Source organism: Camellia sinensis, chromosome 15 (assembly GCF_055761805.1).
Source record: "Camellia sinensis isolate YWXY chromosome 15, ASM5576180v1, whole genome shotgun sequence".
NCBI classification, from domain to species: Eukaryota; Viridiplantae; Streptophyta; class Magnoliopsida; order Ericales; family Theaceae; genus Camellia; species Camellia sinensis.
In genome coordinates, this window is record NC_138975.1 from 122,919,593 (window position 1) to 122,931,596 (window position 12,004).

Below are 12,004 nucleotides of genomic sequence, written 5' to 3' on the forward strand. Positions count from 1 at the left end.
TTAAAAATCCGTAATTCACGGATTGGTTCCGGATTGAACCCCACGGTTCCGGATTGGAACCGATCCGAACTGTATACAAATAGTCTATATTTTTATTATACACCCTTTTGCATAGTAACTTCTTTGATTTCATATAAAATTTAAATCCAAACCTAAACTTACACAGTATCTTCTTTTATTACTTTTGTTTGCTAGTTTTTAGTGTTAATTTATAATGGTCTAAATACTTATGGTGGAACTAGTTTTCTTATGGTTGTTTAAATTCTAGAATAATTTGTCACTATTATGAAAAGACATGTTGCTATTGTGAAACTAATATGGTGCTATATTTATATTTTTATGAAATTAAAGTGTTATATATATTTTTTTGTTATTTAATTATGTAAATCCGTGGTCCTAAACCGATCCAATCCGTGTTTAAATGGATTGGTTCGGATTGGTTCCACGATTTAAACGGATTGAATTGGTTCCAATTTTTCAGGATCCGTAGATAACGGATTGGTCCTGGTTTTACTTCAATCCGGTCCAATCCGGACCATGCTCACCCCTAGTTTCACACACCTTTTCCCTTTCCCTTTCTAAATCTCTCCCCAAATCCTCCAACCAAACACAGCGTAAGGGGAGGAGGTTATAGCAATTCTGATTTTGACCCAAACCTTGTTGTATCCCGGACTCGGGATTGATGGTTTCATATTGTTGTTTACATCTTGTGTTCCTTGTATCCTTTTAAGTTTGAATTTTGGATTGTTATGGTTGCATTTAGAATCGGTTGGTTGCTTAGTTTCCAAACTCTTGTTACCCACTCAAGCAGCACTTCTTGCACTCTAGCGGACTTTGCAAACTCTCAGTACTTTTGCAGGTCTGCAAAACTACTGGGAGAGTGTTTTCTACGCTCAAGCAGGTGGGCGCTCGAGCGGCCTTTATTGCACTTGAGCGTTGGTCTGTTGTCTGTAAAACTACTGGAAGTGTGCATTCTACACTCGAGCGTCGTTTCTTATGCTCGAGCAAAACAACTTATTGTGTCTGATGCTCAAGCGTCACTTCTTGCACTCAAGCACACTGTGCGTATATCAGCTCGTAGCAGCACCTTTTTACATCACTTTTTCACATCCATTCCTCTCAAAACCCTAGATATAAAAGCCTTTCTCTCTAAAACTCTCTCTTTCTCTCTCTCTCTCTCTACATTTTCACCTAAATCTAGTGGTTTCTTTACCCTACTCCCTTTGTTAAAAAGGGTAAGCATCTCGAGGGCTACATTTCTATCCAAATACAGTTGTATTTGAGCATCTTTGAAGTTTCCTCCTTACTTGCTCGACTTCTAGCTTCGAGGTAGGGATTTTCTATACTCCTATATGACTTTTAACTTAATTATTTTGTTTTGTATAAACATTATTGTAATTTTGGAGGCTTTTGAACAAACCTAGGGTTTTGATTTAAAATCAATAGAGGGGTTTACAAATGGATGTATTGAAAATGGTTATGGAAGTGAATATGAGGTTGTGGTGTAATAAAATTGTTAATTTTGATACTTGGGTTGTACTTTGGAAAAAAATGGAGTTCGCCCTAAAACGTCTCAAATATGTATTCTGTATAAATAAATGAAATTGGTATTGAAAATGTGAAATTGGATGGATGTTTACATAAACGATGGAGAAGGATATGTATTATCACTCACCTAAGAAATTTTGAATAAATTATCTGTCTTGAGATTGAATATCTGTTTAGAAATATATGTATTGGGCTATCGGTGGAAGATAGCTATGGTTGTTGTAGAAATTGCATGAGGATTAGGTAAATTGAAGCTAATTTTTCATCCGTTATCATTGAATATGACTATGTCTTTAAATACATTGTATATGTGTGATATTTGGGAGTAGATATGGGATGTACTCCATGTATGATTACATCTTTAAATACATTGTATATGTATGATGTTTGGGAAGAGATAGGGGATGTACTCCATGTTCGGGAGAAGATAGGGGATGTACTCCATTGAATTAAGTTGGTCGAAGCGTCCAGGGTGAAAGTCCCAAAAATCACGATTATACATGGGTGCCGATTCTCACGGATAAAATGTCCGTAAAATGGCAAATAAAAGTGACTGATTGACGGTAGTACTGGTTAGAGACCTATTGAGTTATACTCTCAGTTTGGTTGTCTGAATGAAGTGGAACTGATGTCATGAATTGAAATAATACAGTTGGTACTGCTTGGTTTGTAAAAGAATTATAAAATGGTCTATCAATGGCATTGTAATTGCATATTACCCTTATACCTTCGTAAGTTTCATATGTTGTACTGGATTATTTCTACTGGCCTTTGGCTCACCCTATATGGGAAAATCATTTTTAGGTACTGGTGATATGCCTCTGCCAAGGTAGCTTAGGAGAACTGTGGAGCTGAAGGCTCATATTGTTTACTTTGCTTGTATTTTGTATTTCATATTTGTACAAGCCTAGGGTTTTATTTGTTTTGAGCTTATGACTCACCTTTGTTGTACCCAAGTAGCGACTTGGAAAGATGTAAGCCAGTAAAGCATATGATACGTGTGTAGCTTTCATCTTTTATCGCATCTGTCACTTTTTTGTATAATAAACTCTGATTAACGAAAGCATTTCGTTTCAATTATACTACTGTTTATGAGATGAATTTATTGTATTTATTTTGAGGCGTTACAAAGACAAGCTGTTTATGCTTCCTTACCCCATCAGCTTGCAAGAGGATGATAAGTTACCTGTTCAAACAGACAAGCCACAGTCTGAGCCGCAGCCTGAGCTGCAATGTAAGTCTCAATAGCATAAGGTATAACAGTTCAATTCACAAGTAATGGCTCAGTATTTGAATGTGACTCCATATGCATCACAAGCATGTATAATTAGAAAACCAATTTGTTATAACTGTATGAGTTGTGGTGGTTAGTATGGAAGTTTGTTAGTTAGTTGGGGAATTAGTTTTGAATCATCTCTTCATATAAATATCTGTAATCATTCTGTTGTTCTTTAATGAAAGATATGGATCTATTGATTTCTACACTTTTGATGCCAATTGGAAGCTAAAGTTGCTAAACTTCATGGACATTATACTTTTGACGCCATTGGGGAAGCTATGGTTGATAAAGATCAGGGTATGACTCAATCCATGCAAAGTTGCTAAAGTTGAGAGTAATCCATGCAAGGGACAGTGTGGTCCTTTGCTCTCTCTATACAGAGAGCCTCTCTCTACTTTTCTAGGATTTTGTCTAGAGCACCGTCTGGGAAGGGAGAAGGGGCCTCCAGTCTCTAACCATCTCTTCTCCTTCTCCATCCCCTTGTTTTTTCCTCTTCTGCTTGCTGCAAATAAGTTTTGGCAGTTCTGCTCTCCCACTTCTCTCCCTCCATACGAGGTTTTTCATCACCTCTTCGTGGAAGTTTTTGCTGGTTTTCCCTTCTCCCCCGCCCACACCGACGCCAGATCTGCCTTGTTTTCCCTTCACCGAATCACGTTGAAGTCATCTTCTGCATTACGCCACTAGATCTACTCAGATTTGACCTACCTCCATGGATCTAGCCGCTCTAGGTCTGAGGTTCTATTTTTCTTCTTGTTTTGCTATGATTTTTTGGTTTTTGGTTGTGTTCTTGGAGTCTATTAGTGCTTGATTGTAGCTTACACACTATGTGGTTGTTATCTATAATGTATCTCAAACATGCTCTAACACCAACCTTTTATGATCGGCTCTGCTTTGCAGTATAAACACGAGCACAGTTGTACGTCTGGATATTTTTATAGTTTTCGCCTTTACACATCTTATAATATTTTTTACTTTGTTTGGTGTATGTTTTTTGGTTGATGGACTCTGTAAGTGCCGTTTGGCTATTTCCTCAATGAAATTCTCTTCTAATAAAAAATAAAAAATAAAATCCATGCAAGGGACCAAAAAATCCATGATCATTGAAAATCTATCACAACTCTAAGGCCATGTTTGTTTGGGTGGACATGAGCTTGGGATTAGACTAATAGTTCAATAAAATTATTAATCCGATATTTGGTTAAACAATTGAAGTACGGACTAATTATTTTAAACTTGACTATTAGTTAAGATAGGATACATAATCCAACGGATTCGTAGTCCTAGGACTATTAGTCATGGAAATGTTAATCCAGTCCGCCCAAATAAACATGGCCTAAGGGTGTATTTGTTTTGAAGGATTAGGGTGTGGGGTTGGACTATTAGTCCCACCAGACTAATAGTCCATTGTTATTAGTCCCATATTTGCGGGACTATTCTATCCCATAGGGAGGGGATAGGGAGGGGGGTTAGGATTATTTACATAGGATTGGTATCCCATGGGATTAGGCTCTGAAATGTCCATTTTACCCCTATACTATTACTTAGCAAATAATTAGAAAATTATAAAATAGTCTTTTGAACATTTATAAATTATTTTTTTAGTATTGTTAATTTAAAATTATATATTACATAAAAAATTTAAATTATAAATTTAATTTAATTAAAAATAATAAATTAAAAATTATGGCCTTATAAATTAAATTTTTTTAGTATTGTTAAAAAATTAAATTTGCATATTAAATAAAATTATTTTTTTAGTGTTGTTAATTTAAAATTATATATTAAATAAAAAATATAAATTATAAATTAAATTTATTTAAAAATAATAAATTATAAATTATGGCCTTATAAATTAAATTTTTTTAGTGTTGAAAATTTAATTTAGGAAATATTACTGGTAAATCCTAATTGAGAGAATGTTGCTCCATTTAGTCCTGTGTTTTTTCTTATAAACCATTTAGTCCTATTTAACTGATAAGGAATATTTCTTTTTTATTTGTTCCCGTGGGAGTTACCTATTTACACTTTTGGTGAGATTCGGGTAGATTATACTTTGTTGATGTGTTGGGTTTGTGTTTAGAGGGAGGTGGGGGTAACATTTTTACATTTTTTTGGGTGTGTATTTTTGGCAATGACTTGTGGTATAGGGTTTTTCAATTGTTGATGTGGGTTTATTGCAACGTGGAAATCGTATTGCTGTTGCAATAGCGCACATTAATTTATTGGCTTTACGTCCCAAAATTATAATAACATTTAGTAATCACGGGTTGATTACATTCAATACATTTATATCAAAAAACCATTTTAATATGGATGTATGTGTTTATCATTAACCGTAACAGCAATGGTGTTTTAATTTTTTATCCATCCATTTCAATAGTAATATTAATTTACAACCTTCAGGGTCCTAATTTCTGGATGCAAGAATGGGGTTGTGGCTTGTGTCGTTAATCCCGTGGTAAATATGCTTTTGCGTTTATGAAACTTATTTGCTCATTTTCACATCGGCAACAATCAACAACAACAAATTGTTGAACACACAGTCAACCTGTGATGGGAACATGCAGCACATTAGGAGGGGATATTTTGCCATGTGAGGTTTTTGAATTGTTAAGACCAAGAAGCTGATGTGAATCACTCAATACTTTGTCATGTTCTGTAGTGTAACATTTGATCGTTTATGTTTCAAACAGCTTCACTCATAACATCACATCAACGATGGGACCACAACAACATAGATTATATGGAATGAAGCATCACATTTTTTAGGAGTTTCACATGTCCTTCCCGAAGATACTCTGCCGGGGGGGGGGGTCTGCTGCCTAGTGTCACCTGGGAATAATTTTAAACAGCGTTCATTATATTAATGTAGTCTGAATTAACATTGTCTTAACCATTAATACCACGGCTAACATGAACATAACATTTTAGTCCATACAAAAACAAAAAATTGATGTTAACACCAATAATAAAACGAGCTTTTCTAATGAGAAACAGAGTGGAATGCGCACCACCAAATCGGACATGTATCACAACTCACATTTTCAAGAACACATCAAGACCCCCTTTACATAACAAAAACAAACATCACTGATAAACAACCAAGCCGAATAACCATTAACACCAACACCACCACACCAGCCGCCATCTAAAACGCATTCATATTTTTTGACAATTCATATAATTCCACGTTTGGAAATCCAAAAAGAGTGCTTTGAACAACATATCACACGTTCAAAGTTAAGACCAACATCACAGTGCTCAATCATTACTAACACATATCCAATCCAAAATAAATGCTGACATACATGGTCACCCATGTTGGCTAGATCGGCGTAAATAACATGCATCCCAAATACACATAAATAAAACAAAACAAATACAAGTTCTGCGAATATGTTGCTTTCTGAATCAACCGAAACCCATACCTGACGCCATCGCAGAACAAATCCAACGCCGCTGTTGACACACCGACGAACTACACATACTGAAAACCAGTCTTCAACGTCTACCAAATCGATTACAGCAAACATCGATTCGTATTTCTAGGATTTCAATGACCCAAATAACAAATTGAAAACTCAGAATGACGGGTTAACATTACCAAACCCAGCAATGTGATTGAATCCCATTTTCACTGGATTAACATCGCAAATCTACTGTTTTTCCATATCAATCTCTTCCATCATTATCACAACGAAGGAAAAACAAAAACAACCTATAATAAGCTTTACTGGGTAAAAATGTAATTTTAACATTGTTTAATTCCTATAATACCCACAAAATCTACACGGCATGTGCTAACATCACGTGCAAATAGGTCATTTTATCTCCAAGGGACTTCTCAGTCCATAAGTTTAAACACAAGACTAAATGGTTTACAAGGTCATGTTTTGAGATTTATTGGTGCATTGCCCTTTAACTTATATATTAAATAAAATTATTTTTTATTGTCGTTAATATAAAGTTATATATTAAATAAAAAATATAAATTATAAATTTAATTTAAATGAAAATAATAAATTATTTTTTAGTGTTGTTAAATTATAAATTATAGATTACAAATTTAAAATTATATATTAAATAAAAATTATAAATTACAAGGATAAAATAATCTTTTGAACATTTATCTTTATCCAGTCTGTCTAACTAAACATTGGATTCACTAAAAATAGTTCAATGCAGACATCTAATCCCATGACTAAACAAACATAGGATACAAATCCAATCCAACCAAATAGTCGGGGACAATGTATCCCAAAACTAACAGTCCACTAAATTACAATATCTTTTTATTCAGTCCGTCCAAACGAACACACCCTGACAATATAAGTTCTCAGCACTCTGGTACATAGAAGAAGCGTGAGTTTGATTGGCCGGTAGCCACAGTAGTATATATTATGAGATGCAAGTTAACAGAAATGAAAGCTCCGAAAATAAACTAAAATGTTACATGTTATTTATTGATTACAAGTGAAATAGAAACTAACACATAACCACGTTACTCTTCTTGGTGAGATTATTCATCATTTTTTTTCATAAATATGCTTATAATTAAGTTTAAAAAAAAAAGTTATCAAGATCTCATAGTTTGCTTCTTGAGGCACACCTGCAAATGAGAAATGTTGAAAGACTAGCCATTGATGTACTATATAAAAATAGTTAAGTTAAACCAAAAAAAAAAAAAAAGAGAAAGACAGTTTTGACCCTGACTTTATAAAAAATCACCTTAAAGTTTTGTTGCATAAGATGACACCAAAGAAAAATAATATTAAAAAAATTTAAAAAAAAATAACATAAAAAATGTTCACTCTAGGATTATTGATATTAAAAATATTTATCATTCTATTTCCTTCATAATTTAACACACCAAAAAAAAAAAAATCATAAATAATGTTAAGAAATTTATTCTGAAATTAATGTGGATCTAAATTTAATTTTGGGTAAATTACAATTACCTCTTTAAGGTTTAGAAAAAATATAATAAACCCCACTTTTTTAACATAATTACATTAAGTTTTTTAAAAATTTTAATTCATATAACACTTAGTCTCATTTTCTTTAATAATTTGTTACTTACATAAATGAAAAAATAATATTGTCATATTTTTTATACAAAAATGTATATTTTACATTATTTTATTTCTGTGATTGCGCATTACCTGAATTAGTTTCAATTCATTTAATATTCAATTTTTATATAATAGAATATACTTTCAAAATTAATCTCCATCAATCACTATTTTTTTGGAATAATTTTTTCAGGGTTACAGATTCTCTCCAGTTCATTTTGTAAATTAGATGGTGTTGTTGGGTCCGTGGGGCACACTATGGGTTTTATTTCAATAATCTGAACCGTTCAATATTTAGAACTCGTTGAATACTTCATCCTTATAAAAAATTCACTTTATTCGAATATTATCATAACACATTTTTGTCAATAATTTATTTTTAAAATTATATTTACCATTGACAAAAATATTATCTGATTAAGGGTATATTGATATTCGATCAACGTGATTTTTTTACAAAGATAAAATATTTAACGAGTTTTACATATAATTTAAATTATCAAAATAAAACTCGTAATGAGTCGAACAAACTCAATAGCACCATCCAATTCACAAAATAAACTGTAGAGAAGTCTTATCCCTTTTTCTAAGGTCAAGTTTGGGAAGTTCAAAAAAAGTTAAAAGTCAAAAAGTTAAAAAGTTATCACTATTCACCAAAAGTCAACAATTACGGCTGTACAACTCTCAATTCTAATTTTCCCTTACAAACTAATTTTTATAATTTTTTATTACACATTTTTTCATAAAAAGTCAAAAAATTAATCTAAATATTCATATTTTTAACCTCAACTTTTTAATCTAAAAAAATAAAAAATATACTTATTTAAAACACCTCAAACAACCCTAAGTCCCTAACATTAGTTAGGCTAAGTTTGGGAAGACTAAAAAAGTGCACTTTTTGGACTAAAAAATTGAGGTTGAAAATATGGATGTTTGGGTTAACTTTTTGACTTTTTATTGAAAAATGTGTAATAAAAAATTATAAAAATTGATTTGTAGAGAAAAATTTGAATTGGGAATTGTGCAGCCGTAATTGTTGACTTTTGGTGAATAGTGTTAACTTTTTAACTTTTTGAGTAACTTTTTGACTTTTTGACTTTTTTGGATCTTCCCAAACTTGGCCTTAGTCCTCATTTTCCTCCAAACCAAACAATCCAACGGCATGTAGGAGGACCACACTTGACTAACAATGAACCATTTCACATCATAGTGCTGCTTCCTCTAGGTCTTCAAAGTGTTCGAGACGAAGCTGAACCCGTAGAGAGAGAAAGAGAGACTCACTCACTCACATCACACACTCTCTCTCTCTAGAACTCTCTGAAAATGCGGCGACCTTCGACGCCATTGACACAGCTCCGAGGCCTCTTCCTTCGCTCCTCTTCATATTCATCTTCAACTTCAACTTCAACACAACAACCTCATCATCTTCTTCATCATCGCCCCTCTCTCTCCAAACCCTCCTTTCTCTCTCCTTCACAACCACCTCACCACCACCATCACTCCGCCACCTACTTTCTCTCTCTACCCTTCTCTTTCTCCTCCTCCAGACCCATATCATCTATCTCTGACACCAACCCAGAAACAGAGATCGCCCAATCTCTCTCCTCCGAGCTTCTCAAGGACCCAATTGAAGACTCACTCTCTATAACCCAACATCTCGATCTCTATTTCTCGCACATCACTCTAACCCCTTCCCTAATCCTCGAAACCCTAAATCTCTCTCCAAATGCTGGCCGCACAGTCCTAGGGTTTCACAAATGGGTACTGAACAGACCCAATTTCAAGCCCTCCGACGAGACATTCTCGTACTTCGTCAATTATTTCGGCCGCCGCAAAGATTTCAAAGCAATCCACGAAGTCCTCGTCGATGGCCGCGGCGTTTCGGGGCCGAAAACCCTAGAATCGTCGGTCGATCGGCTGGTTCGAGCCGGTCGGCCGACACAGTCCGTGTCTTTCTTTGAAAATATGGAGAAAGATTATGGATTTGTTAGAAATAGGGAGTCACTGAAATTGATTGTTACAAAGTTATGTGAGCATGGGTTTGCGAGTTATGCTGAGAAAATGGTGAAGAGCTTGGCAAATGAGTTCTTTCCAGATGAATATATATGTGATGTGTTGATTAAAGGGTGGTGTGTCGATGAGAAGCTCGATGAGGCGAGGAGGTTGGCTGGGGAGATGTATCGAGGAGGGTTCGAGATTGGTTCTGTGGCTTATAATGCTATTCTTGATTGTGTTTGTAAGCTTTGTAGGAAAAAAGACCCTTTTCGGATTCAATCCGAAGCTGAAAAGGTGTTGGTTGATATGGATGTTGCAGGTGTTCCACGCAATGTGGAAACATTCAATGTTTTGATTACTAATTTGTGTAAAATTCGCAAAACCGAAGATGCGATGAACCTGTTTGATAGAATGGGTGAGTGGGGATGTTACCCAGATGAGACTACATTTCTTGTTCTAATTAAGAGTTTGTATCAGGCTGCGAGGATTGGTGAGGGAGATGAGATGATCGATAGAATGAAATCGGCAGGATTTGGTGAAGCTCTTGATAGGAAGACATATTATGAGTTTATAAAGATTTTGTGTGGAATTGAGAGAATTGATCATGCTATGAGTGTTTTTGCAAAAATGAAGGAGGATTGTTGTGATCCCGGCATCAAAACTTATGATTTGTTGATGGGGAAGTTGGTTGCTCACAGCCGTGTGGATAAGGCAAATGCCCTTTTCAAGGAAGCTGAAAGCAGAGGGGTTCCAATAACTCCCAAAGCCTATAAGTTGGATCCTAGATTCGTGAAGAAACCTATAGTTGTGAAGAAAGAGAAGAAACGGGAAACATTGCCGGAGAAAATGGCAAGGAAGAGGAGACGCCTTAAGCAAATTCGATTAAGTTTTGTGAAGAAACCAAAACGGATGAATCGCAGGGCCATTTGATCTTCCATCCCGAAGTTGTGCCTGTATTTTGACGCAATTATCAAGTGGCACGATCAAATTTAGCAGCGTTTTTTTTTTTTTTGGTAGGACTTAGTTCATTTGTTTTTTATGCTTCTTGTTGTTTTACTTTTACACTTTGGCACCCTTAGAAATAATGCAGTGCAAGATAGATTGTTCTTTCCATTCTTGTTTTGTTGTGTCCAACATGAATTTCTATGGTTTTTTTCATGGCAAGAAACATCTCTTGCTTCATAATACCATCAAACTTCAGAAATTACTACTACAAATGATTGCTTGAATCCGTGATTGATTGTACTAAATCTGGAGGGCATCCAGCAATATTCATATTTAGTTGGGTTTCCACTTAATCTAATTCTAGGAGGACAATCAATAATATTGACCAATGAGGCAAAGAAAACACACACATACACAGTCGCGCGCACACAAGAAACATCCTGTAACTTGGGATGCCAATTAAGTGGGCAATGTGTTCATAATAGTTTGCATAACAGTGTGCATGAAGTTCCACCAAACTATTTGCTCCTGTATATGAAAGTGTTGAAGAGTTCTTTTTCTTTTTTGCTTTTTTCTTTTTCACTTGATTAACTCAATCTTTTGTATATTCATATTTCCCATGCAAAACATTTTTAACACTTCTGGAAAATGTTCTCTGTTTCCTTTTGATGAGTGGATTGTGGACTTCAACACAGAAATGGATATGTTGGTTAGGCTAATAAATATATGTTCTCTTCACCTTGGGATCAAGCATGAGGTTGCCTAACAGGCTAGCACACAAAAACTAGGCATGAACCGGATACTTGAGCTTGGATTAGCCTCAGGTTTGCTCAGCTCATTGCATTCAGATTTCAACTGAAATCCAAGCTTGACCAGGACATTTCGTTGCATGGCTGATTTGTCTTAGGCCATAATCAATGGAATGAAAAACAATGTACAAGAAGATTATACACTGATTCCGTTTCTACCTTTTGAGGCTTTGTTTGAGTTGTTGAGTCAAGTCTTCTAGCCCTTTTACTGATCTGATCCATGGATTGTAAATGCTTTCTATGTCTTCTTTTTTTTTTCTTTTTTTTTTCAGTTGAGTCACTTTATGTGTGGGGAGGGGAGGGAGAGAGGATGTTATGGGTGTGGTTTGTGTGGGTTTTGGAGCATATTGATTGCA

General features: G+C 34.8%; 1 protein-coding gene across 1 annotated transcript; it reads left to right on the forward strand.

Moving 5' to 3' along the window:
- Window positions 1–9,035: 9,035 nt before the first annotated feature.
- On the forward strand, window positions 9,036–11,007 carry PNM1 (Pentatricopeptide repeat (PPR) superfamily protein). The gene has a single exon (XM_028217643.2). It carries the CDS (start codon window positions 9,223–9,225, stop codon window positions 10,822–10,824), a length of 1,602 nt encoding a protein of 533 aa, XP_028073444.2. The 5' UTR covers window positions 9,036–9,222; the 3' UTR covers window positions 10,825–11,007.
- Window positions 11,008–12,004: the final 997 nt, after the last annotated feature.

Excerpts from the sequence above, each read along its gene's own strand:
- PNM1 (XM_028217643.2), top strand. The coding sequence starts at position 9,223 with ATGCGGCGACCTTCGACGCCATTGACACAGCTCCGAGGCCTCTTCCTT.